The following is a 27,339-nucleotide window of genomic DNA, read 5'->3' as shown; positions in this document are numbered from 1 at the left end:
ATTGCATTTTTTCCCTTTTCTTATTTCAGTCCTTTTTTATCTCTTTTTCACTTTTTGCTATCTTTTAAAAGAGGATTTAGCACACTCTGGCTAAAATGTATAATATAGGATTCTGATGGGGCCTGATTAATAATTACATTTGGACTGTACTTGAAACAGGCTTGTTCTTACTTCCACCATTTTCATGCAACACTAACAACAAAACCAAAAAAACGTGGGAATAAGCATGAATTTACACTCCACCCCACCCAGGCCCCCCATTCCTCCTCTTCAATGCTTTGCTAAAAGTAAGATGAAAGCATTTACCTGCAGTTGAAAAAAATTGTCAGGGCTCTTTGAACTCAGTTGGGCATTACCGAATACATACTTAATAGAGAAATATTCTATTTTCAACTTTTAAAGACACCTCAAACTACTATATTATACACACTATGATAGATTACTAACAATAAGACAATATTGCTTTATTTCTCTGATCATTTTGAAATGTATTTGTTTAGTTTTCGGTAGATTCAATAGGTTCACTAAACCAGTGCTCCTGAACTGGTCTGATTTGGGGACCCACCATTCCACCCGAATGACAAACAGCATCCCAAATCGGGAAAAATATTTCACTTCTCCAATTCAATGAGTGGAAAACCTTGCGAAGTGTAAAGCAGATATCAGTGTCTGAAACTCATGACAAAAAGTTAGCGGACCCCAGGGCAGACGACTCAGAAAAGTTGCCTTCCCAGCCATAAAGTTGCCTGCCCCATTTTTCACAACTTGAAACACAATAAGACGACTAATCGCAAAAAAAACGTTGTTGCAAAGTATTAAGGATTGATAATCAGAATATATATCAGAACCAGACTTTAAAATTAAATTAATTATACCATTTTTAAACCATTTTCTGTACCTACCGGCAGCGCTTTAATGGCAGACACTCGTACACTCGTTTGTATTACGCAAGCGTTCCCTCCTTCAACTCAATTGTTGTCACTGTTTTACACTTTTCCTTCCCCTTATCACTCACTTTCTCATGACTCATTCTTATGTGAAGAAAAAGGAAATACAACCATCAAAATCACAATAAAATGCAATGTGGTCCCTTCCAAATGCGTCAATTGACTGAAAAGGGAGATCAAGAAGGGCATTATCGCAATCTAATGCTAAGGAGTGTAATCAACCCTCGTTTTTTTTTCCTTATTCTTGGCATTATTTTGCAAAGGCAAAGGCCCACAATCTCCTGAAAACGAGTCCAAAAATTTGAGTGAAGTAAAGGCCCTGTTACTTCAGAATAATATGACTCAAGTAGAGGTAAAAAGTAGTCATCTAAATAATTAAAAGTCAAAAAGTACTCATTTACCGCGTAACTCTAGCAACTTCTTATTTATTTTTTAAAAACAACCATCTGACCAGATTATCAAATCATCAAGGTCCATCCAATTAGCAATAAACTATATGCAATTTAAAAAATAGATTAAAATAATCATAATCAATTCAAGTACTGTTTTTTTGTGCAAAATGTTTTTTGCTATCATTACTTCCTGAGGTTGCAAGGTTTCAATCAAAGCCTTAAAAGAAAGGTTCACAAAAATTGCTTGTGTTACCTGCCCTGGGGCAGCAAAGGCTGTAATTTTGGCATTTTTCATTTAACATCAATTGAAGAGGAAGACTTGGGCTTTCTGTAAGTCCGTGTACTCTGTTTAGTGAACCGTTTGTTGATCCAGAAAATAGTGTCACCCCATGGTTGTTTGCGTCACTGGTACAATCTAAATGAAAGAAACGGTGGCAGACAGACACCTACTTAACTGGAGGGGATTTAAGTAACGGGTGCAATGTAGCCTAATGTTACGGAGTAAGAGTACAGTTCCTTCTTGGCAAATTTACTCAAGTAAAAAGTGTAGTGATTTAAAAAGAGGTACAAAATGTCTCAGAAGTTACTCCAGTAAATGTAAGGGAGTAGACGTAACATGTTACTACCCACCTCTGGCCCTGACCCACCAGTTGAGAACCACTGCAGTGGAGGTAACCACTGTATATTGCTTGTTCACTTTATTTGATTTAGTATTTGTGTTTGGAATAGTTACTGTATTAAAAAGAGAAGAGTCAAGTTCCGGGAATATTTCTGTCTGTCAGCGTGCGTCTGTATCATTTCAATGTGCTTTGTCTAATAATCCCCCAACCCTCATTAACGCATGGATCTCCATTTAGGATGGTCCCCTAAGCAACCTTTTTATGTCTGTGCCTATTTTGTTCTTCCTGCCATCTTGAGCAGCAGTTCCCTTTGCAGTCTGTGGGAGGAAGGCAGCTTTAAAAGGAGCCCGGTGGAGTATGAGGCTGCTGATTCAGCCCAGGCCACCGCATTCGTACATCTGCACTGCAGTGCTGCCTCTTAGCCCCACGCCTTCCCTTGTCGCTCTGCCTTCCTTTTTCTCTCCCGCACATTGTACCGTTAAATCATTTTATTCTTTGAGATTCACACGTTACAAGATAGGATATTGTCGAACTGGATTTAAATAGTATTATATATTTTGTGCAGCCTCTTGGCAACGTGAAATTGGGGAATTTTAACATCCTTTGTTCCCAGTATGAAAAAACAATAATGGATAAGCTGCAAAAATACGAATTTTTCCCTGTGTTTTTCAATCATATAATTAATTTTTTGCTGTAATTTTGATACTGTAAATTCTGGACTACAAGTCGCTACTTTCCTTTTTCATTTTCAACACTGCGGCTTGCAAAATGATGCAACTTATTGTTTCTTTTTTGCGAGTCGGCTGGTCGCAAAGGTGTCGGCAACGACTTTGGCGGGTCGCATCGGACTGCGCCTAGCAGCTAACTTGGTACTCGTGCAGACCAGGGAATCCAACTGTTTGATTAAAACAAAGCATTGTGATTTCTGCCCAGTGCTCTGAATGTCAAAGTGGAGAAATTCAATGACGCTTGGTCAAACGGCGAAATTAACGATGACTCCCTTTGGTAGCCAAATGCCAATTAAGCTCTCCCATCCTTTGTGCAAATGACAAAATGATTGAGAGAAGACCTAGTATTACTAATACTGCATTAAAACAATCATAATGATGCCAACACTAGTTACTAACTGAGGAGGGGTACACAATAGTTATCGGTTATCGAAAGGATCACTGCCTAATAGGAACAATATACCCTATGATTAGTCACCTGCTGCCACACTAAAATTTTCAATTACCCAACACTACTTGTCAGAAAGATTCCAAGCATTTATGTATCATCATTTTGGTAAGGTTGGTTGTGGATGAACCTATGTGGGGAAGCAGGGAATGGAGGCGGGGGTGTTCAACAACAAGGATGGAATTTATCAACAAAAATCGGGACCAGAGTACCAAAAAAAAACCAAGTGGGCAAAAAGCAACTAAAAATGTCCAAACAAGATGTCAGAAACAAAAACTAAACTTGACAAAGTTTAAACTAAAAACAACGACTGATACAGTAAATGGAACACAACGACACCAGAAAACCTGGCGTTGGGGTGAAATGAACTCGTAATGACCTGACCAAGACAAAAACTCATTTTGAAGGGTTCAGAATCATTGGGCACAGGTGTGATAATTTCACACACTTGTGCCCATTTCAAACGCAGTTAGGGGCCCTCTGGTGGTGGAAGGTGTGTGAGACCCTAAAATATTTTTTGCATTCCTGTGTATATGGTAATCCCAATTTAATTAATATTGTCTTCTGCAGTAGTTGAGATTGAGAGCTGTGACCGGTCCACAACTGCATGTGTCTTAATTGTAGCACAATTTGTTACTTTTCTTAGCTAGACATTTCCCCGCGGATTCTGCCAAGATCGCGATCTTACACTATAGGGACAATGGGAATCTCATTTATCCATGTATGCACGTCACTAATCAGATGATAAGGCATTCGGCTAGCCAAGAGAGTCGTCGATTTAGAGGCACATTTTTGGAATTCTGGAAATTTTGGTTTTTAGGTGCGCCTTATTGTCGAGAAAATACGGTAGTTGCTTGAAACACACTAAAAGCATACAGTGCCACGAACCAGTAACAAGTTACTGACCACCCAAAAACAACACCAGTCACGGGTCTAACTGGAAGGCTGCTTTATTGTTTGGAAATAGATTCGTGCTCAAATGAAGACATTCTTTCACTGATTCTCACTGAATTGTCTCACGTGGTTGTGCAACATGTTCCTCTCTCTGGCTGCATTAGTGGCAAGAGATAATGACATTCAAAATTTGACCCCTCACCCCTTACCCAGTCAGCCGATTTTCAGCAAAACAAAAAGCAAAACTATCCCCACTCATGCCGAATCAAAAGAATGGCCCTAAAACGAAAAACTCGAAATTTGGGAAAATGACAGAAACCTGGAAAACAAAGCGAGCTTTCACCAAATCAGAAGTTTGAAAAATAAACATGGTGGAGAACAATATCACGAAAGAGGGGAGATTATTTTGTCGTCTCACACAATTCTAGTCCAAACCTAAACTACGCAGTGAGTTAGCATTAGCAACACACCACTTCATTTTTGACTCAATACATTGCTACTATCATGCTCTGTTTTGGTTTCTCCCCGGCGGGTTTTTGCGAACTTTGCCGAATCAACCGAGACGCTAAACAGGAAGCTAAAAAGGCACGTGCCATTTAAATATATTGCACCGGAAACAAACACACAGGCAACTAAGACGACTGACTTTTAGACAGAGCAGGTGCCGCCGAACCCCAGCTAAGCGTGCTAGGACGCTAAGGGGATTTACTCCGCAGCGTCCACGTGGTTGTCAATGTGTAAAAGGGAATGCTAGTCAGTGGCATCCTTCCCCCAAATTTTAAGCAAGCAGCTGGTGCAAAAGCATGCATTCCACTGCAAGGCCTACTCTGCTGGCCTGAAAAAAAAATTGGATAATGTGATGTTAATTGTATTTTGTCCATGATTACTTATTAAATAAGGCAAAATTCTTTATGTTTTCTTTCATTGCCTTTCCCTGGTTGCACTACTTTTACATGTGTGCTTTCATATTTAAGCATTTCGCCGTTACTATTGTTATGCTCGGAAATCCCCCAGGAGGCCTTCATTCAACAGTTCTAAAGGTCGTGTACTGTAATATTAGAGTTAGTTAAAGAGGTTAGTTTAGCCATTCACGCTCAGAGTTGGTGGAAATTGGCTCTCTGGAAAGCGTAAGGAATCGTCGGCGATTTGACAAACTATTATTGGCGTAGGGGGCGGTAATCTCTCAAAGCGATCGCGCCATCAGCCATTTAATTTGAAGAGAATGAACTGCACAAAGAAATTGTGTTGTTTTGAGATGTTTTTCAAATAAAGGCCAGACAACTGTGAAGTAAGCAGGCCTTTTGCAAGCAGGAAAGTCTAGGGATAAGATCATAAGCCCGAGCCTGACCCCAGCCTAAAATGCTAATCATTACGTTCGGGTCGGGAAGGGCTTTTCTCTTGCAATTCATAGAGACATTTTTTTTCTTGCATACGACGCAATACTTACACTAGGGCTGAAGGCCTAATTGTGAAATAAACAGCCCTCCACTGATTTATTTATATATATATATATATATATATATATATATATATATATATATATATATATATATATATATATATATATATATATATATATATATATATGTATATATATATATATATGCAAAGCTATATAGCTCTGTATATGATGGTGTTGATTTAGAATATAAATCATTTTCTCTTATTTCCTTTTTTTGGTGTGAAAAGTGACTATAAAAGGTTTACTCTGACCAACATATCAGTCTAACAGGTAATGGGGCAGAAGCTGGCCATTCTATTGATGCTTTTTAATATATTTACTTAGGATTATTTGCCGTGGTGTTTGATGAAGACGAATATTTACAAAAACAGCCACATGCCATGAAAATTTAAATATTAATTTCTAATCAAAGTTCATTCTTGGATTGAGAACAAAGCATCTATATTTTTGTCCTTCTTTTAAAATGGGTCCTTTTTTGCAAATTGAGTATTTTTTAAATATACGAAGAACAAAAAAGGGAATTTCCTGCTTGTCAATTATTTGGTCAATATCTGCACAGATTTTGAAGCACACAATGGACCATTTGAATCAATGACTGTCCAAAAAACAGGAAGTGACATCACTGGGTCACTAAAATTCGGTTGCAGGCGTGAGAAGTGTTTTTCCGTGTTTTTTTTATACTGAGCACGGTGCCAAGCGGGTCAGAGTATTTGAGAAATCGCCCAAACCGGTGACATCCACACAGTATTTTTCCTTGACACTAAAAACTGTTGGGTCAAAAATATCCCACTTTGGACTTGTTAAGCTTTTAGATTAATTTAACCTATCTTTCTGTTGTTTTTTCAACATATAAACCCTAAATTGAGTCTTTATATACAAAAGATGATCTCATTTTGTTTCACCCCCTAATTGAACAACACGCACACATACAAAAATGTGTGTAGCTTGTCTTAATCAAAGCCAAACATGGGTCATTTTGTTTGAAAAACACTAAATTAGGTGGTTACAACAACTCTAAGAAATGTGTGGGTTTTTTTGTACAAAACAATCCTGAAAGTTGTCTCGAAGGAACCCGAGTAGCGGAGTGGCCTGTTTTAACCCAATTTTGGATTATTTTTGACCCAAGCACTTTAAAGGGTCTATGTACTACTGTGTTTGATCTGGGTGTTAACCTCTCAGACATGAAGCATTGAATAGAATCCCTAAGGACTTCAAAATGCAATCCACTGGCACATTTCACCGGCACCTTTGGGAGAACAGAAAAAAAAGGTGTTCCACTGAGATGTATCTAGCCCTGAAAGTCTACGCGTCAAAACACAAAGTTGTACAACACAATGGACCGTGTGACTCGTTTCCATCATCATAATCATATCATCGTTGTCATGGCATTAAACAAAAAGGCAAAAGACGTGATTCAATAAATGTGGCCGTCACATTCACTTGCATTGTGTAGCAGAGCTCAACGAGTATAAGATCTCCTGAGAAAAAGGGGAGGATTTTTTTTTTCAAGCATTGCATACAATTCTCGGGTCTCTGTTGAGAGTAAAATTAAAAGCCAGCGTCCAAAACAATAAAAGGACATTTAGTCATGAAGCACAAACCCACTTCAAGGATGAAAAACAAGGCAGATCTCTTTGGCTTCTCCACACACTCGGATGCTTGCCTTCCTCACGACGCAACTTAACACATTCATTCAGTGCCACTGATGGCTATGGACGTCAAAAATGGATTTGGACGAGGCTGGCTGTGAATGAGTTAAATCGGACACACCTGTTTTTCCCTCCGAAAGGAGATTTACCCATATAAACCTCGGATCTCCTCTTAGCTCCTTCACAAATGAAACGTTAAAAAAAAGAAAAGAAATCAAAAGACCACACTTGTAAAATCCCCGCTGACCATTCATAAACGATAAAAGCAAATGGAGCGTTACATCGGTGCATAGAAACGTTAAATAGAAGCTTCTGATTTCTCTGACATCACGCCCGTTGTCTTTTCACACCTTCAAGAGCAGCAAATAAGTATTCACGTTACGACTGCAACCCTCGAGTGTGTGTGTTTGAATATACCAGCAGTTTCCATTCGTCTTTTATAGAGGCAACAATCGTAACGTCTTGAACGATGAGACAAGGTTTTCATTTGGGGTGATGGACACCCTCCCCCTGTGTCGCGCCGCGGCGGTGTTAGTGTCTCGTGGACTATGAAAAGTTCATGCAAGAGTTCTGGTCAAAAACATGCCGTCATGCGAATCATTTTTATGCATCGAACAAGCACAAGTACCTATGTATTTGTTTTTGGAAATCGTTCGGAGTAAATGCACGTGAGCCCTTGGCCTGAGTTCACCCCTGCCCACCCCCCCTAACGATAAACAGACCCTGAACAAATCGGTGGGAAAGCCCAAGTTTGGAAAGGAAAAAAAACAACAACATTCAGACGTGAGTGTAAATTATGGGAGTTAAGTGCCACGGGCAAAATGCTAAATAGTGTTCTTTTATGTCGCTTTGCATTTTCGCTGCTCACATCGACGATTTCTAGCTTGTAATTGAACAAAAAATATCCCCGACTTATCTTCCGCTTGACCACAGTTTGTCCTTTTTGCTTGCTCAGTACAACTTTGGCAAGAATTCCTTCTCATTCCCTTGACGCTGTCTCCCTATGGAATCGGCGAAAGTCCTTCGCCCGGAGCTGCGGACGTGGCTCACGGGAGGAGTTCCAGGGTGAGGGCTTCCCTCCCAGAGGCGGAAACAAAAACCTGTGATTCTTTTCTGACTTGCGAATAAAATAATCTGTACATCCGTGCGGGTGCGAGTTTCCTCGTGTTATACTTTGTGGTGTTAATAGCGTGAATATGACCATCCCGTCGCCTCAACATTTGGATTCCCTGACGTCTTTTTGGTTTCTTCCTCGCTCGTTCCTCCCTCCCTTGCCCTCATTGTCGTCGTCATTCTCCTTGTCGGGTTTGGTGACGCTGTCATACGAGGGCAGGGAGGCAGTGGAGGGCGTGGCCTCCTTCTCTTGTTCTTGATTGTTCCCGCCATTCTCCACTCTGTTGTTGGCAGGAACGCGCTTGCAAACGAAGCCCCGTCTTGCCAAGTGGACCCGGTACGCCCTCTGGATGATCCGGGCTGACACGTCCTCCTGCTTGCGCCTTAGGGTGGTGGTGATGGGCTCGTAAGAAACCTTGGAGGGATTGGCCGCCACGAAACGCTCTTCCATTTGTTGCCTCAGCATGTCCAACTCGCCGCTGTCGCCCAGCACGCGCTTGGTGAAGGCAAACAGGATGTCCAGGCAGTGTATACGGTCCCCGCTCACCATAGGCATGTCCATTGCGATTAGTTCAATGGTGTTGGGCTTGGGGACCCGCAGTGGGTGCTCGAGCGCGTCGGCAAAGTCGGAGAGCTTGGCGTAAGTGATGAACTGGGAAGCGGTGGGGTCGAACTTCTCCCAGATCTCATAGAAGGTCTCAAAGTCGTCTTCGCTGAGCGGGTCGGCGCTCTCTTCCGTGGCCACGCTGAAATTCTCCAGGATGATGGCGATGTACATGTTGACCACGATCAGGAAGGAAATGATGATGTACATGACAAAGAAGAAGATTCCCACCGAGGGGTTGCCGCAGTCTCCGGTGGAAGGTGTGCCCGAATTCTCCAGCAAGGGGTCGCAGTCGGGCGGGTAGTTAAGAATGGGCAGCAGCAGGCCGTCCCAGCCGGCCGAGGTGGTGATCATGAAGAGAATGATCATGCTGTTGCCAAAGGTCTCAAAGTTGTACATGTCATCGATGCCGGCCCCGTGCTTCACATAGCCAAAGTTGGACATGCCGAAGATAGAGAAGATGAACATGACCAGGAAAAGCAGCAGGCCGATGTTGAACAGGGCCGGGAGCGACATCATCAGGGCAAAGAGGAGGGTTCTGATGCCTTTGGCACCCTTGATGAGGCGCAGGATACGACCAATTCGAGCCAAACGGATGACCCTGAACAGGGTCGGCGACACAAAGTACTTCTCGATCAAGTCGGCGAGGAACATTCCTATGGGAGAACACATCATGAACAGGTATGAATAATTAAAGGCCATTAAAAACAATCCTTAAACAAAAAACTACTCTTCTAAGTGACATTCAAACGTAAGGATTTACCTATACTCATATTTTCTTCAGGTCAGTCTAAATATAGAATTTTGATTAATGATGTGCTCGTAGGATGTGAGTTAAGAAAATCCACCTATTTGGTGGCAGCCATTTTAAGAGTTTCCATCAATATTCGAGGATAAATATCCGATTTGGGCAACCCGGTCCTTGAGGGCCGCACGTCCTCCATGTTTTTGGAGGTTTCTCTTCATCAACTTAGATTATACAAATTATCAGCTTGTTATCAAGCTGGAAGGAGCTTTCTAACTATCCAAATAATCTGAATATTGTGTTAACCACCCAGCCGCCGTGCTGCCATCTTTGAACTTACCATGTAAAAATGCAGATTACAAGCTTTCTGAGATGTTTAATGTCAAAATGAGCCTTCTGAAGCACCCTGTATAATTTTGTTGCAAGCAATGTTCACTACGTTGTTATCAGTGACAATCAAGACAATTTCAATTTTACTTTTACCAACAAGCTGAAACACAGCCTCTCTTTATTGGTATAGAAAACAGTAATTGAAGAATATAGCAACCCTTGCTTCTTCCTTAGCAGTAAACTCAAAATAAATAAATAGTGACTACAGGAAGTACTGTAGATCTATTCAACATACCTAAGAGGAAATGTTTCGTTTGTGTTCAAAAATTCCAAACAATACTTGCCCACGATGGAGAGGATGACGACCACCACGTCAAAGATGTTCCAGCCATTGGTGAAGTAGTAGTGGCGCAGCGCAAACAGTTTCAGTAAAAACTCGCCGGTGAAGACGACAATGAAGATGAAGTTGACCCAGTAGAGAACGTCCTCAGTCTCTTTGGATTGATCGTCCGTCTCCACCATCATGGTGACCATGTTAAGGCAGATGAGGATCATGATGGAGATGTCGAACACTTGCTGGGTCACAAAGTCAAACACCATGCCTTGGATTTTGTTCTGCAGGAAAGGAAGTTTAGTTTTTTTCTCAGAACATACTCTTAATGAATTATACTTGGTTTTATTTTGATTTCATTTTTTAACCTGTGGTCTGGGTATGGGTTTTTGTGGTTTCTTCGAGCCGAGTTTTTTCATGGCGTTGTAGTATTTCTTTTGCTCTTCCGTCATGAAAATATCCTGACCTCCAAAGTAAAGGATCAAAAGCGATCTGGTTACAACCGTGAAGTAAAAATATGTACAACAAGAAAACGAGCAAGGAAAATAAAACGTATCTTTTTCTTTTGCTGGTTGAAGTTATCGATGATGACACCAATGAAGAGGTTTAGGGTGAAGAAAGAACCAAAGATGATAAAGATGACAAAGTAGATGTACATGTATAAGTTGTCTTCGTAAAGCGGCTGATCCTCCACCTGTAAAGTCGTAAAAGAGAAAATAAATGAGGTCCTAAAATATATGACAATACTGTTCAGATTTATTTGAAGATTTTTTTTAAATGAGTCATTTTTATTTCAAAAATAATATTTGGGATAAGCAGCAACCTTATCCCTCGGATAATTTGGCCAATTTTACATTTCTTATTATTTATTTTATTATTATTTTGGCTCAATTGAAATATTATTTTTCAAAATTTGTAATCTGTTTTAAGAATACACATTTTTTGAGGAAGAAAATAATACCTGAAATAAACAAACTTATCTGGCAGATTATTCCACACAATTTAAGCATGATAATTCTTATTCTTTAGAAAATATACTTTAAAATGAACAACCTTACCCAGATATTTTTTTAATTTGTTTTTTTAACTAAAAAAACCCACAAGTTTGGGTGTGCTTCATACACAAGTTTTTATGATGTACAGTATTTGTGCAATCATCGAAAGATATTGCTGAGCACATTCTCAAAACATTGGAAACAACGGGAATAGAACCCGAGTGGCTGACGTGGGAGAGCTATATCCTATTCACTAGACCACCAGTGTAGATGTAATGCTGATCACATCTGAAAAAGCAAAAGTGATTTTATGTCATTATCACACTTTTCATTCACTGCACCAGAAACGAATGTCCGAGAATGGAGAAAAAAGAACGTCGTCCTGAAAAACAAAATTAGATACCGTTTTTTAATCAAAAATTAGGGGTGTGTGTTATATATGTATTTAAACGTGGTGTATGTAACTTCAAAAATATTCTACTTGCTGACGTCCTCTCCTAGTTGAAATTGTCTTTACAGCTCTTTTTGTTGCGCGTGCAAGTATGTAAAATTCTTAGACGCGTTCGAGTGAACTTTTTTTGCGGTTTGGGTTGGCACTTGGAATGCATTTGAAACAGTTATTTTCTTACTTTCACCATTTTCATCCTGGAAATAAAGAAAACGACGAGTGAAATTATTCTGTTACCTACCCCCAACCCCTTTGCCTCCTTCTCTTTAGCATAATGCGCTCTGTGGCCGGAAAATAGCTAATAGAGGTTAGATAAAAGCAGATAGGTGCGACGGGGAAATTATATAAATATATATAAAGACTCTCTGAACTCAGTTTGGCATTGTTAACATATACTTAACAGAGAAAGTATTTAATTTGAAACTTTTAAAGACACCTCAAATAACGTACCCAACCTTTAAACTAACATGCTTACAAAAAAAGTGAAAAATATTTAAAAGGCGCTACCTTTCGAGAATCAATTGCTGCATACATAATGTCCATCCAGCCTTTGAATGTCGCCTACGAGGTTCAGAAACAATATGTTAAGCAAAATCCATACAGGGAAGGTTATTACGTGTTGAAAATGACCCTCACCACTTGCAGGAGCGCCAAGTAGCCCGCTCCCACATTGTCAAAGTTGATCTTGACGTTTTTCCACCTGACTTCCGTGTGATTGTCATTGATGAGTGCAAAACACTCCGTCCGGTTGTTGACATCATTGGGGTGGAACATTTCCTCTTGCGTGTCATTGTAGCAGAAGTAATACTTTCCGGCAAAGAGGTTGACACCCATGATGCTGAAGATAAGCCAGAAGATCAGACAAACCAGCAGCACGTTCATGATGGAGGGGATGGCCCCTACCAAAGCGTTCACCACAACCTGAGGGGGAGAAATCGAGGACACGCTCGAATCACGCGAAGTTTGCGTTGGCCCGCTCAAACGAACACCGAGGAAGTCGACCGGAGCAGAAATTAAAATGCACATTCTGAAAACATCCGCCAAATATAAAGCTTGAAAAAATGTTGTGAAATAGATAAAGCACCATTTTAATGCATTGCGTTTTCTATGATATTGAAGGTTCATATAGAGTAATAATTTTCTAAATAGGCATGAAATATTTAGCCATTGCATCAGTTAAAATTCCATGGTGTTATGAATAGAATAATTCATTAAAGAAAATATAAAACTTACTCTTTAGGTATGGGGCTGTGCCCATGTTTTAAATATATTGTTAAACCTCTTTACATCTTCATCTACCTTTTGTGGTTAATTCTGAAGTTGCACTCAAAACAATACTGAGGCTCAAGTTCTAAAATATACGGAGCTACAACTTGCAGGCTACATAGAATGATTATATCCAATTCAATATATGTATTTTTTCTAATGAAATATGAGTCATATTCATGAGCAAGAGAATATATGAATGTCCATTTTAATATATATTGGTTTTCTGATTGAACCACAAGGAGTATTAGGGCAACACAAGGTTAAAATTGTCAAATTGTGTGAGAAATGAAATTTCACCAGACAAGCTTACTATTTTTTTTAACAAATGCTAGAAATTCATTAGTTTGTTGAATCACAAATAGTTAACTACGTTTTCCCTGTATTTTATATGTGTTTTAATCAACTCAAATTATATATGCGGTGTAAGAATTTTTGTACTGGGATAATTGAGAAAAACTTTAACCATTATATCCCTAATCCTGATCGTCTCGATCACTGATAGCAGATAACAACGTCTTGTAGATTGCTAATAGCGTCGAGGTTACATAGTCTGTCTTTCTGTGAGTAAATAGGTGCCGCATTGTGGTTGTAAGGTTTATTACTACTTAACAAGGCAAATTGGTATCATAAATAAGGGGGGCAATTGGCTGAGGTTGAAAGGTATGTGAATCTCTTTATCAACAAGGCCAAGATTTCTCTTGTGTTATTTTAAGCTGTATTCAGGAGGCCAAAATATGAGTCTAATTACTGTTGGGTAACTAAGAATCTATAAATTCCTGTTATATTCAAAATGGATCCTGCAAACAATTTTCTTCTCAGACTTTTTGTAATATCAGTGTTGCCTGAATACAACTTGTAGAAATGATACGAAGCCAGAATATCACCCCAAAAAGCACACACATCAACAACAAAGGGCTCGCCAAACGTGTTAAGATGCATCCATGTGAAGAACCGGCAGATGGATGGCAAGCAAGGATGAGCGGGGGAAGGGAACATATGCAACCAGAAGTTTGGTGCTCTTCCAGTGTGACGATACCGAAGCCAAACCGCAATAATATCAGTGAACAGCACAAGTTTTGTGACAGAGCGACAGGCAGAAGCTTCTGAGCCTAACACATTTGTTTACTCTTTGGCACAATCGTAACATCCCTGAATCAGGCTCAGAAGAGCTAAGGTAAAAATTCCCCGGAGACTGTCGGATTTTTATTTCGGGGAGCAGCAACCAAGTTCATGCACAAGCCAGTATAAAGATCTTTTTATTATTGTATGCTATTTACAGATGTACAGGGTGTTCCAAAAGTCTTGAGCATATTTGAAGTCCCCATATCGCTAATTACATTACATTTTTGTAAGGTTACTGATTTTTTTCCATTTCTTTTCAGACCCGCTAACGCCGTTAATGCAACCAGGAATGGTGTTCTGTGTGCTTCAATTTGAAAAAAACTGAATCATTGACTGTACTTCAACTTGCAATTAGCAGAAATTTGGAACGAAGCCACCAGAGAGGAAGTCCACAGTGAGATGGTATGGTAAATTGACAACTGATGGGTGCTTATGCTCAGCACGCCCCTCAACTCCAGAAGATGTGATTGAACAAGTTCGAGCTGCTTTCCAGATGCTATATCAATAAGAGCCAGTGAAGAACTTCAGTGTCCTACAACAACTGTTTGGCATGTAAGAAGATGACTGCACATGGCAGGCTACAGTTAGCCCAGTAGTTGAAGGACACTGATAAACCAGCTCATTGTGACGTTTGCATTGTTATGCAACAGAAGTTGGACGATAATAGATTTGTTTTTAGCGATGATGTGTCTTTCCATGTAAGTGGCAAAGTTAACAACCATAACACTTGCATATTGGGTACTGATAACACACATGGACTTCTTGAACATCAGCAAGATTCATCAAAGGTGACTGTGTTTCGTGCTATGTCAAAGAGAGCTGTGTATGGACCATTCTTCTTAGAAGGCGCAACAGTCAATGGTGTGACATACCTGTACATGCTGGAAAACAGGTTAAAGGATAGATTTTGTGAGAAAGAGTCGGGTGACTTCATTTTCCATCAGGGTGGGGCACCACCACACTGGAGCCTTAGGGTTAGACACTTTCTTAACACAACACCACCAGACAGATGGATTGAGCTGTCTAGGACAGAATAACCACATTCTCATGTCCTGGCCACCCAGATTTCCACATTAACAGCATGCGGTTTCTTTTTATGGGGACCCGTGAAAGTATTGGTCTCTGTGCCTCCTTCTTCAAGAGACATGGATGAGATGACAGCTCGAATAACAGAAGCTGATGCAAGGAATGAAAATGCTATGATAGGATGTGATTGACAAGAATTAGACTATTGGCTTAATGTGTCGTGTGACCAATGGTACTCATTTTGAACATCTTTGAACCTTTCATGTAAAAATTGAGATTCCAAGTTTTCTAAATTTACAATATGTGCTTTTATATCCTTAAAAGTTTTTGAGATGTTCGATGTCAAAATGTGCCTAGGACTTTTGGAACACCCTGTTTGATCATCTGAAACTATCTGAACCCATGCAAGAAAAAGGTTAACATCTGAATCCATGTCATTTTGTGGATTTTTTTTATTCAGTTGGCATGCAGAAGCAGCAGCTGCCTGATATCTTGGGGCCTTACCCTCATCCCTTCAAAACGTGACAGGGCCCTGAGGGGCCGCAAGGCCCTCAGTGTCCTGAGCGACTTAATTGGGCCAAGATCGGAGAAGCCCAAAGCATTAGCTATAAGGCTGACTATAGACACCTACACAGATAGGGACAGACAGGAGGACAGAAGCAAAGGAAGAGAGGACCCACATGGTTAGAGGGGACAGAGCTAGAAGGTAAGGTCCTACTTTTTTTTCCAAAACATCAATAGGTACACATGAACTCTACTGTAACAGTAAGTCAGAGAATTGCATAGGCTTTCTTCTTGGTTATTTCTTGATTACTTCTGTTAGTTTTTGGCTGTAGTTTGGCATGCGAGTCAAGCCAGTTCGAAGGCACACCTGGAGAAAAACTTGTGGTTGGCACAGTGACAGGGATAAAAGATAAAACCAGTCCAACAAAGGGAAAATAATCAGAGGCGGGATGTTCTCACAGGCACTCCACCAATATGACACAAAAAACAGACGTGTACAGAACAATACGGTTTCTATACTAGAGGAGTTCTCACTTATAAAGGACAAAGAGAGGAATGAAGATTGAGGAGCTTTCAGGATGGGCACAGAAGAACCTGTGAGAGAACCAGCACAGCAACACAAGCCTTACCATGGTACCTCAAACAAGACACTTGTGACGCTTAACTTAAAGTTGATAGGATGGAGGAACCTGCTGTGAGAGAAATAGAGTTTAATTACATGAGAGGAACATCATACCCAGCCATTAACGTGACTCAAGACTACTGAGATATTTTAATAACACAAGACATTTCGTCTTAAAATGGCCTTTCATTTACATGAATCATCATTATCGTGGATTTGCTAATTTCCGGATTTTCCTCTTTGGTGCTCCCTAGCAAAAATGCTTGATAATGGAAAAATGAACAAAAACAGGACCAGTTCTTAGTATTTTCCAATGAATATAGATAGACACAGTATGTGTTTTCTTTCTTGAAAGACATATATAATGCTTTTAATTGTTTGGAGCTCCAGATATTTTTTTTTTTTTATTTTTTTTTGGTCCAATAAGGTATCAGGACAAGAAAGAAAACAGGACCCACTCGCGTAACGTTTACCACAAGTTTTATTGAAGGAACGAGGAAGGGGTGCGCTCTAAATCCGGTGTTCGCTCTCGTACTCGGCTTGTGATCTGAACACGGAAGTGGATCTTCCGTAGCGAGCGATGGCGGTAGCCGGGACCGGGAGAGCAAGACGTGGTCGGAATAAAAAACGGATCGTAATTCGGGACGGGAGAGCAGATGTGGTTGAGATCAAAACAGGTCGTAGTGGGAGACAAATAGGAGCAAAAAAACAGCACAGGCGTGAGTCAGGGTCGAAAAAGGCTTGGCCAGTATACACGGAGATTCGCAGACGGACTGACAAAACGGAACAAACAGGACTGGGTTTAAATAGGGACAGGGAGCCAATCAGAGTCCAAGGCAGTTGGCGCCAAAGGAGCGGGCACAGGTGCTTCACATCAGTAATCATGACATAAGGCTCTTTCAACATTTTGGGTTGTGGATCCCTGCCTAAGCTACGTAAATGCAGTTTTCCATAACGTACAAATGATGGCAACAAAGTATCATTTGAAGTGAAAGCGTACTGTTCTGAGATCAAAAGTTTAATTTTTGAAATTATAATTTGAAAGTGCAGATGTTGTTACAAAAAAAACTTTATTTTATCTTTTTAGAATGCATCGCCCACAAAAAACTAGGGATTTCTGCATCCAAATTTTGACTTAAAGGAACAGCCTGCATCATCCGAACACTAGCTGTCACTGTATGGTGAAGTGGAACCAAAAACGTCGGCTACGAAGCACAAAGAAAAAATGCAAACTATGGACAATCAATGTGACCAAATCATACCATTGTACTTTTCATTTTTTGCCCAGTTTTTTTGAGGTTTTGGGGTACCTGCAGCAGCAAGATGTCAGACACATTTGTCACCTCCCTTTAGGTGAGGCTCTTGTTTTGTAAAATAAGTGCAAATTTCTTTACCTGTGAGCATTTCCAGACGTGCATGTTTTATTTGATATTGAATTTTATTTTGCTCTTTATTAAATCAATATTCTTTTTATTAATCGCTGAAGTTTTTACCACTAGAAGGCGCTAAACAATACACACTGTCCCTTTTAATTATGGGGCACAGGCTCACATCATTCTTATACAATCTATAATTATGTCAAATGCCAGATTTATATGGACAATACTGACAGACAGCTGCCGCTGTGGTTAGCGCGTGTGCGGCACAGTTCTGAGGTCATAAGATCGAACCTCCCTGTGTGGAGTTTGCATGGTTACCCCTCCGAGCACTCCGGTTTCCTCCCACGCTTCAAAAACCTACATGTTAGGTTAATTGGCCGGTCCAAATATTCCCTAGGTGTGAATGAGCGAGGGTGTTGTCTGTCTCTGTGTGCCCTGCAACTGGCTGGCAACCAGTTCAGGGTGTCCCCTCCCCACTGCCCGATGATTGCTGGGATGGGCTCCAGCACCCCCGCGACCCTACTGAGGATAAGCGTCGCAGATAATGGGTTATTTTGCTTATCTATTTTTTGCTTTTTTTTTAATGAATCAAGTCTTTTTTACCATTAAAACATGCACAATGTCTCTTTATGATTAATAGGACATCTTGAGACATGTTAATAGCTGGGTAGTCTGCAGTTCAATGATGGAAAAGTGATAAAACACAATGAACCACTGATGTAACTCCCTGGTGACTCAGTATCCGTTGTTTTTCTGAATTGCTCCGTCTCTCTAAATGCGCACGGCCCATTTATAGAAGCAGGACGAAAAACTGTACTTACATCTACAATGAAGAAGTCCAACCAGCACCAGGCGTTAGTGAAGTACTTGACAAAGCCGTAAGCTACCCATTTCAGCAGCATCTCCAGAATGAAAATGTATGTGAAAACACGATCGGCATACTCCAGAATGATGCGGATTGTTTTCCTCTGCTCGATGTAGACGTCCTCGAAGGCCTACGAAGCAGCGCAAAGATTTTTTTACTTTGATGCTCATTTGCAAAGATTACTTTGAAATGTTAACATTTTGTTTACACTGGCGCAGTGGGTTTGCTACTTATTAAAAGGAAAGAAGAAGGAAGATAAATTTTGCAGCATTTCTTCAGCGCTGCCTTGTTCATGAAAGCTGCAACGCTAAGCTAGATTTTGTTGGATGAGTTGGTGCATTATAGCGCTCGGCTTTCCATTAGCAACAATCATACTGGAAGAGCGGCAGCTTCCAAAGAAAAACAAGGACCTGGTCTTCCTTGTGCATCTCATATAAAGGATTAGTTTCCTTTAAGCTAATGAGTGCAATGGACTTTACCCTCAGGCCTTAAATTAACTCATTCACTGCCAACTTGGGAAATGAAGAGTTGATGCTTATACAGTAATCCCTCGCTGTATTGCGGTTTACTCGTGCGTATTTGATACCTGGCGGATTTGCATTGTGTTCTGCGGCAGACAACCCACAGCAAATGCTGTCATGGGGCAGGTCGCCGAGGGCACTGTGTGTGTGTGTGTTGGTCTGAGTGCGCAACTGTGATAGGCTGGCGTACAAGTCAATGTGTCCACCAAAACTGCGAACCAGGGCTAGTATTTCAGCAGCATGTTACATTTAAAGAAATGCATCAATTAAATCAGATTCTAAAGAAAGTCAGAAATGAAATGAGAGGCTGATCACCGGCAGGTGCTCCGTGGATGATATAGGGTCCGGGAAAAGACCGAGGCGATGTTGGGAGATAAGGCAAGAGCTTGGCTGCTGGTTCGGCTTACTGCTGTAGCTGTGTAACAACTCTCACAAGCCACCCTTGCCAAACCTGTATCTAAGCAATGCCAAATACATTGCCCATGAAACAGATGAGCTGGAGCCTCAACTCCGCTACATTAGTGACGGTGGTTTTTCAACCGTCACAGACAACTGGTGCAACCAAGGATCCCCGATGCTAGCGTGCAGCCAGTGAGCAGGTAGCGGGCTGCTCTAGACATTGCTTTCTTACACTGAAAGGAGAAGCCCTCGAGTTCCGTTGCACTATTTTATATTGACAACAAATAGTACGAATTATTTTTAGTCTATGTAATACCTGTCAACCTGTACGTTTTTGGTGTACAAAGTGTGTTTACTATGCATTTTAAGACGTGTGCAACGTACAAGAAAATCTATACGGAAAAACGCAAATTTGTCAATTATGGGTACCATCCGGGTATACACTGACCATCACGAAACGGCAAATCAATCAAGTCAAACGAGTTTGCCGCGCTAGTCTCTATCTCCGTATCGTTGTTTTTCATTGCAAACTAAGCGAGCGGTTTGATGCCACTGTGCGCATGTGTCTGCCGCCTGGGGATTTCCCACAACTAACATTATTCCGTGGTAGTTGTGTAGTGAAAGGAAGTCCGTCTCTTTTTAGAGAACCGGCTTTTTCGGCTCAACTCATTAAAGAGAGCCGTCTCTCAAACGGCTGACCTGCTTTGATGCATTACATTACGAATTATGATGTTGTATAAAGAAGTCAAGAAAAAAAGGAAGTATAAAAGGAGAAAATGAAAAAAGGCTGGTTTGTGGTTATCCCTTTAATCGTTATATTACAACAATGATTTAATGCAGAAAATGAATTAATAATTTGAATAAGAAAATGTATTATTCTACTTAATTATATTTGCATGTATTTTTTCCCTTCTACAGTGAACATCCAAGCTACATCATTTTTGAACTTTTTTTAATAATAAACCTCATTCATGTCGAGCAACAAAATGTTAATTAACAATATATATGATATAACAAAACACTTGTACAATATAACATGCTATACTACATAAATAAACACGTTTGAAAAAAAAAAAGGTTCTAAGATTTTTTTGTATTTTAAAAGGGATTTTGTAAGGGCATGGAGCCGTGGAGGTTGACAGGTATGCTAATTAGATGAGGAGCATTTTTTTTTTTTTGCTTTAAACTCCTGTATCAGCTGTACTTGCCCAAGACACTACAGGAAATGGTGCCCCTATGGCCCTTGTGGTTAAGGTATCCAACCAACCAACCAACCAACCAACCAACCAACCAACCAACCAACTATTGTTTACCATCCTTTGTAGTTGTGACTTAGTTTCTGTTCATTGCCTTTCATAACTAGTGTATGATTGAATAGTTTAAAATAGCACGCACTCATCATAGATCTAGCTTCTTAATTTTGCTCTAAAAATGCACCAAATCAATGCATTTGAATTCAAAGTGTACACAATTTTGTTCTGGAGAGCAATCTACCGGACACCCGGAGACCGTCAAACTGCCAGGGTCTCACAAAATTCTATGGAAAACACTGTTGAAAATTTGGAGACTGACCTGGAGTTGTAAGTGCAATGTAATAATAGTGCAATAACATTTAGCAGCAAGATAATTCACAAATAAGTTGATAAATAAAATATGTATAGCTATTTTTCTAGAGAATGCCCATTTTTGTGTAACTGTTGATGTTGAGTGAGATAAAAGAAATGTAGTGTTAACTTACCAGAGCTCCGCTGCTAAGTAAGATCATGAAGATGATGAGCGTTTCAAACCAGTTGTGCTCCACGATCAGATAGCAGGTCTTCCTCAGGAACCACCAGTGCTTCCCCCAGCCATGAGTGATGGGAACATCGCAGCATTTGTATTTGGCCACACATTCTGGTTGACAAATCGGCAATGATCGTCGCTGAAATGTGCAATCAATCTTTCTGATGGGCTTGACGCCACGTACCGTCTGTCCAGCAGGCCTCCGGGTCAAGGTACTCCTCCACAACCTCCACCACTGCAACCTCCTCCACGTCGGGCTTGATGTCAATGGTGCTGCCCTCAGATGAACTGGTGTCATCCAACTAGGAGGCAAGAATGCAGACGCTTAAGCAGTGTAAGCTCAATTTGTGTTCGTATCAATCATTTGATTTATTACGTATTTATTTATTTTATTATTTATTACTACTATGCTATTAAATCCGGGGTCTCCAACTTTTGCAGGAAATTAGGTTACATTTTGCAAGATGCTATCATCCGTTTCAGTTTCATGATCTCTGCTCCATGTTTGTACAAATGATAAATTATGAGGAACGAACAAACTCTTTAAATCAAATAAATATAAAATATCACATTTCTACTGATCACTAAATGTGAAGCCATTGAAACAAAACATCTGTTAAACTCAGAAATGGGTAGTAACGCAGTATATTTTCTCCGTTACATTTACTTGAGTAAGTTTTGGGACATTTTGTACTTCTAGGAGTATTTTCTCTATACTTTTACTTGAGTAAAATCGTGAAGAAAAAAACTGCATTTTTACGCGGCTGCATTAGGCAACACTGAAGTCATTACTCGTTACTTAATGAATCCCCTCTACGTAAGCACGCGTCTGTCTGTCTCTGCTAAGGCGAATTTATTATGGTGGAGACCTCCGGCAGGCTCTACCATGTTTAACCAATCAAATGTAGCAGCCTTTAGCGGGGGAAATTTTGTTTACAGATGAAACAGTTCTAAAATGTCACTTAGCAATACAACTATGAAAAAACAGAAGAGGAGGCGCACTTCTGGCCTCGCATCAAAACCATGTTCCACTTAGAAAGGGTGCGAAACACCAGTTACAATATGCTATGGTCGAGTTCACGGGCTAGCTTGTTGCTTTGCTTGCAGAGCCTGTTAAGATAAGTATCGGGGCTCTAAATGTGATACTTGGTGCTACATGTGCTTCATTTATTGATTTGATTTATACAATTTTTACAATATTTACTGTATTTATGAAAGCACTTGAATTTAGGTTGATCATTTTAATCTACTTTTAAATCAAATTTATTTTTTGTTAATTGGATGGACTTTGATCATTTGATGATGTGATTGGTTGTTTTAAAACAATAAATATGACGTTGCTACAGTCACTCAATACTTGAGTAATTTTTCCACTAAGTACTTTTTCTAATTTAACTCAAGTAAGTATTTGGATCACTACTTTTACTTCTACTTGAGTAATATTATCATGAAGTTACAGTACTTTTACTTGAGTAATTTTTTGGCTACTCTAGCCACCTCTGGGTGATCTCAGTGACACATTTATTACAGTTTTTCAATACTTTAACTCCAACTTTGCAATGGCACTGAAATGTTGCCACCAACGACATTGGCATTTGTTTGTTTGCCTCTTTAAGAAACTTCCCATCCGAAAATACCTTTTTCCTCTTCATAAAAAAATGTGTGGCTCTAAAAGAGGCTTCGGTTGCTTTTTGAGAGATTTTTACCGGCCTTGTAAAAAAAGATTGCCGATTGCCCAAAAGTTGCCTTTAACTCGCGGGTCTTTTCTGCTCGTGGTGCGCTGCCGGGTGGGTAATTACGGTAGCACGGAAGCCCTTGTAACAAGTGCTGTAGTGGCGCTTCACGTTTGCTGCAGCCACAGTCGCTCTGAAAAAAATTCTTTCACATTGCTAAAAATTAAAATTTCCTCCCATTCACTACGAAAAATGATAAGGTTTTTTTCTTTTTTTACGCCATGTTTATGAATGTAGAGATCGATTTTGACCCCTTTTGCAACGCTCAAGCTCGAGGCTGCGATTGTCATGCGCACTCACCTCTGCCCCGCGTTACGTCAGAGTTCTCATATTGTCAAACTCTGGTACTTTCATTTTTGGGGGTTTCTTTTTGATATATTTTTGATATTTTTTGTTATTGATTTCCATCACTTTAAATGCCATTAAAAAATCATAACATAATTACATCACATTTTAGACATTGATATCTCGTTATTAGGTCTATTTTTAGAAGGTGGCCGTGATAATGTCGAGGCAGGATGTCAGCCTGCCCGCAGGCACGGGGTTGGCAACCCCTGTTATCATTGTTATGGTGATGCATGTTGCAGGGATTCAAACACACCAGGAAGCATATAACAAAGAAGTAGCGAGGACCTTTCTCTTTGGTCTTTTTAACCGCACAAAACATTTAAATTTGAAGTGGTTAGTTTCCATCTCCCATTAAAAGGACATTGTGCAATATTTGACCAGTAGATGTTGCTGCATTGTGTCGTGCGACTGAAAAGGAGTGCTCAAAGCACGAGGAGTAATACAAACTATGGAGAGTCAAAGTGACCAAATTGCATGACTTTTTCCTTTCATTATTTTTTCCAAGCCTTTCACAAAGTTTTTGGTCTTAGGGTGTGTTCGTAGCAGCAAGATAGCTGACAATCATGTCACCTCCCTGTAGGTAAGCCTCATGTTTTGTAAAATTAATACAGAAAAAAAAATTCTTAAATGCACATTTATATGATAGTTCATACATTTTTGCTTATTATTCAAATAAAAATAGTTTTTTTAATGAATATTTTTTTACTACTAGGAGGAGTCAAATGATACATACGGTCCTTTTAAACAAACAAACAAAAAACACATTATATAACAAATAAGAAATAGAAAAGCAACTAGAGGCTGGAAAATAGTACAATGCGAAGGAGATGTAACAATAAACTTAAAAAATGGACGCTCATTTAAAGCCTATTTCTTTCATTTTCTCTCTTTTGATTCAAAACAATTATTTTCTTGGCAACATGGAATTTTAATGTGTTGGCTTAATAATTTAAAAAATCAACATCAGGGGTTACCAACCATTTTGAAACACAGAGCTACCTTTTTGTGATTAGTGAAAAGTGATCAAAGTTACCAGCCTGAGAGCCCTCTCCATTTGGGCCCCGGTGCTGTGGAATGCTCTTCCCCATGAGATTCGATCTGCAACCTCAGTGGAAATATTTAAATCTAAGCTTAAAAGACACTTCTATTCTATAGCATTTGAATAACCTATATTTTATGTTGACAATATCCGTTTGTTATTTGTTATTGCAACATCCATTGCAGCCGGGTCATCCTGGAACGGCGATTACCTCATGTGGGGTCCCTTTTTAAGGTTTCTTTATTTTCCTCATGTTGAGGTTTTTGAGTTTTTCCTTGCCCTCATGTAGGTTTTAGATCAGGGATGGTGTAATAGTAGTCCGTAGTTTGCAATAATATATGGTCTGTGCAGCACTTTGAGACTCTTTGTGATTAAGGGCTATACAAATAAACATGACTTGACTTAACTTGACTTCTTAAGGATGTAGCTGGTGCCCATGGGCACCACTTATATTTCTTATTTTTTTCGTGTTAAGTTTTTCCTTGGCGGAATGTTGGTTTCAGATCAGGGAATGGTGTAATTGTCCTTTGAGACATTTTGTGATTAAGGGCTATACAAATAAATGTGACTTGACTACGTTGGTGACCCCTGTTAAAAATGAAAATAATACACAATCGGGAAAAAAACAGAAAGAAGAGGACGTATATACGAATTCGTAAAACAAACAACCTGTAATCAAGTGAAACCATAGCTCGACATTTTCACATCCATCTGCTTTACTTACATCCTTGCTGTTCTCCACATCCGATTCACTGCTGAAGTCCTCCGTGTTCAGGTTTTCAAAGTCCGACTCGCCGACGGCGATGGGGACACACACGGTCAGGTTGGGGTTGTGGATGAAGGACATGTAGTCTTCGTCAATCATGTACTTCCCCACGCTGCTCCCGATACCGCTTGTGGTGCCGTTACCGTTTTTCACGTAATCCAGTTCGCGGTTTATATCCACCGAGTGGTTTGCGATGCAGTTGAGCTTTTTCTCGTACAATTCATCAAGGGGTTTTTGTTCGTCCTCCACTGGCTGCAAAGTGAGATTGACAATTTTTTTTTGCTCAAATTTAAATACAATCATTCCACAACTCAATTTGTCATGACAGTGATGTCAAACAAAAAGCCAGCCAACAGATTATATCTGGCCCACAAGATGATGCTGGGAGATTGATAAGTATTAGAAATAAAATCAAAGCGAGAAGACATCAATATTTTTTTAACTTACAAGGGGGTCAGGGAGAGCCTTCAAATGAGGAATTCCCACCCATTCTAAGCCACCCTTCAGAGTACTTTCTTTTGATTTATATATACAAAGTTACAAAAGCAGATCTGTCAAAACAACAAACAAAAGTGCACAATAACAGTCAAAATAAGGTACTGGCATTCTATGAAATCTTCTTTGTAGGAACAGGATTTAATATTAAGAACAGAATAAACGTATCAGAGAAGCACAAGAAAAAAATGAGTCCCATCACATCAAACAATGACCTCAAGTTTTAAATATGTGCACTGGATGACGCTAAAGCTAAGCGCCACTCGCAAAATAAACCACCCATGATAGCTGAATTTACCAGCTAACATTTATCAAGCTGAGAAAGAACATTTGAAGCAGCCACACTCAGGTAATTAGTTTTACAAAAAATAAATACTAAAGGCAAAAAAAAATCTTTTAATTCATTCAATATTTTGCACCTAAATTATTGTTTGTGTGCTTTTTTTATCCCCTTACAATTTGCATGTGTGTTCAGTTAAATAAACTGTAGTGGAAATGAATAAGATCGCTGATTATTTTGTTTTTTTTTACATAAATGCACAGTTGATGAACATTTAAAGAGATGAAAAAAATATTGACAAAGAAAACTATAAAAATTGTTTTATAATTTATTATTTCAGAGGATCTGTATTCTTGTACAACAGTGAAAAGCTATTGTGCCACCAGAAAGGTATTTATTTATGGAATGATGATGACCTCAAAAATGCCCCCAGTTTATATCAATTTAAAACAAATCCATACTAAAGAACAAAATTAGTATTCCTAGAGTTTATTTCAGTATTATATATTATAGGAGTCGCTAGTGATGTTATTGTGAGTTTAAGTGTAATGTGTTTGTTTTCAAATTTTTCTTTTGTGGGGTAAAATTGAGTTCCCCCCGAATTTTGAATATCTGTTCTCTGCAAGAAAAAAGTGGAATAGGGATAGGCACTTAAAAGCTTCGGATTCAGCCCAATACCTTTAGGCAGTTGTTCATGTATTATATTATTGTACAGTACAGCTGTTTTTTGCACCAATAAAGTAGATTTTGTGCCTTGATGAAAAGGCATAACGATAATTTACTCTTACACCCCTGAATCATAATTTAAACGTGAACCCCAAAAGATCCCCAACCCTACCTCTAGGGCACAATTTCTATCCAAATTATTCACTAGTCCGCCCCGACGAAAGTTGTCTTCCTAAAAGAGGTCATTCGGGGCCGGGTTTGGGCTTAAAATGTCAATCATTAAGTCGGGCTGGTCGGGGTTCTCTCTCATTGATTTTTATCTGTGGAGGATCTACACAGCATGCACTTACTTTCACTCAAGTAATTATTTAGATAAAGAAAATGCTCAAACAACTATCACTTTCACTCAAAACCACTTAATCCAAATGTTGGGGTAAAAGACGCGCAGCTTCCTCCCTCCACCTCCCTCAAGTCAGACTTCAATTTCGCTCCTTGCCAATAGCTCACGAGCTTTACAAACTCTCTGCTTTTCGGCCAAATATTTCACTATTTTCAGCTTGTAATCTGCAGAATTTAAATGTATTTTGGTGTCATTTTGTCCAGTTTCATTTTTGTCCGCTGCACGTCACCGAGATGCGCAGTTCTTCTCCAGACCATTTTATTTAGGCGCTGCACTTGCAGTGCACACTTCCTTTGAGGGACTCTGACCCAGGTAAACCCCAAGCTGCGTAGTTAGGCCGAAACGCAGTTCGGTGCTGAAGTATGCACGGCCGGAGTAAAACTTTGAAGGGGAAATTAATGCTTCGGGTTTATTTTG

General features: G+C 39.7%; 1 protein-coding gene across 5 annotated transcripts in view; it reads right to left on the bottom strand.

Annotated features, from left to right (window-relative positions):
- Positions 1–4,069: 4,069 nt before the first annotated feature.
- The window catches only part of LOC148364535 (sodium channel protein type 8 subunit alpha-like), an 83,532-nt gene continuing 60,262 nt past the window's right edge, over positions 4,070–27,339 (bottom strand). For 4 of the 5 annotated variants that reach the window (XM_088338677.1, XM_088338680.1, XM_088338676.1 and 1 more), the window contains exons 18-28: positions 25,040–25,333; positions 21,380–21,497; positions 21,152–21,306; positions 18,450–18,623; positions 15,628–15,750; positions 12,343–12,627; positions 12,214–12,267; positions 10,820–10,957; positions 10,632–10,736; positions 10,277–10,547; positions 4,070–9,513 (exon numbers count right to left, since the gene is read on the bottom strand). In XM_088338677.1, the coding sequence (XP_088194803.1) occupies positions 8,354–9,513; positions 10,277–10,547; positions 10,632–10,736; positions 10,820–10,957; positions 12,214–12,267; positions 12,343–12,627; positions 15,628–15,750; positions 18,450–18,623; positions 21,152–21,306; positions 21,380–21,497; positions 25,040–25,333 (2,877 nt within the window). In that variant the 3' untranslated portion in view covers positions 4,070–8,353. The remainder of the gene's footprint in view (positions 9,514–10,276; positions 10,548–10,631; positions 10,737–10,819; positions 10,958–12,213; positions 12,268–12,342; positions 12,628–15,627; positions 15,751–18,449; positions 18,624–21,151; positions 21,307–21,379; positions 21,498–25,039; positions 25,334–27,339) is intronic. The other variant, XM_088338679.1, reaches the window with a different exon arrangement.

Source organism: Urocampus carinirostris, chromosome 6, assembly GCF_059441175.1.
Source record: "Urocampus carinirostris isolate Australia breed hairy pipefish chromosome 6, RoL_Ucar_1.0, whole genome shotgun sequence".
NCBI lineage: Eukaryota > Metazoa > Chordata > Actinopteri > Syngnathiformes > Syngnathidae > Urocampus > Urocampus carinirostris.
The sequence above is the reverse complement of the archived record's forward strand: the minus strand, read 5'-3'. Positions and strand labels throughout refer to the sequence as shown.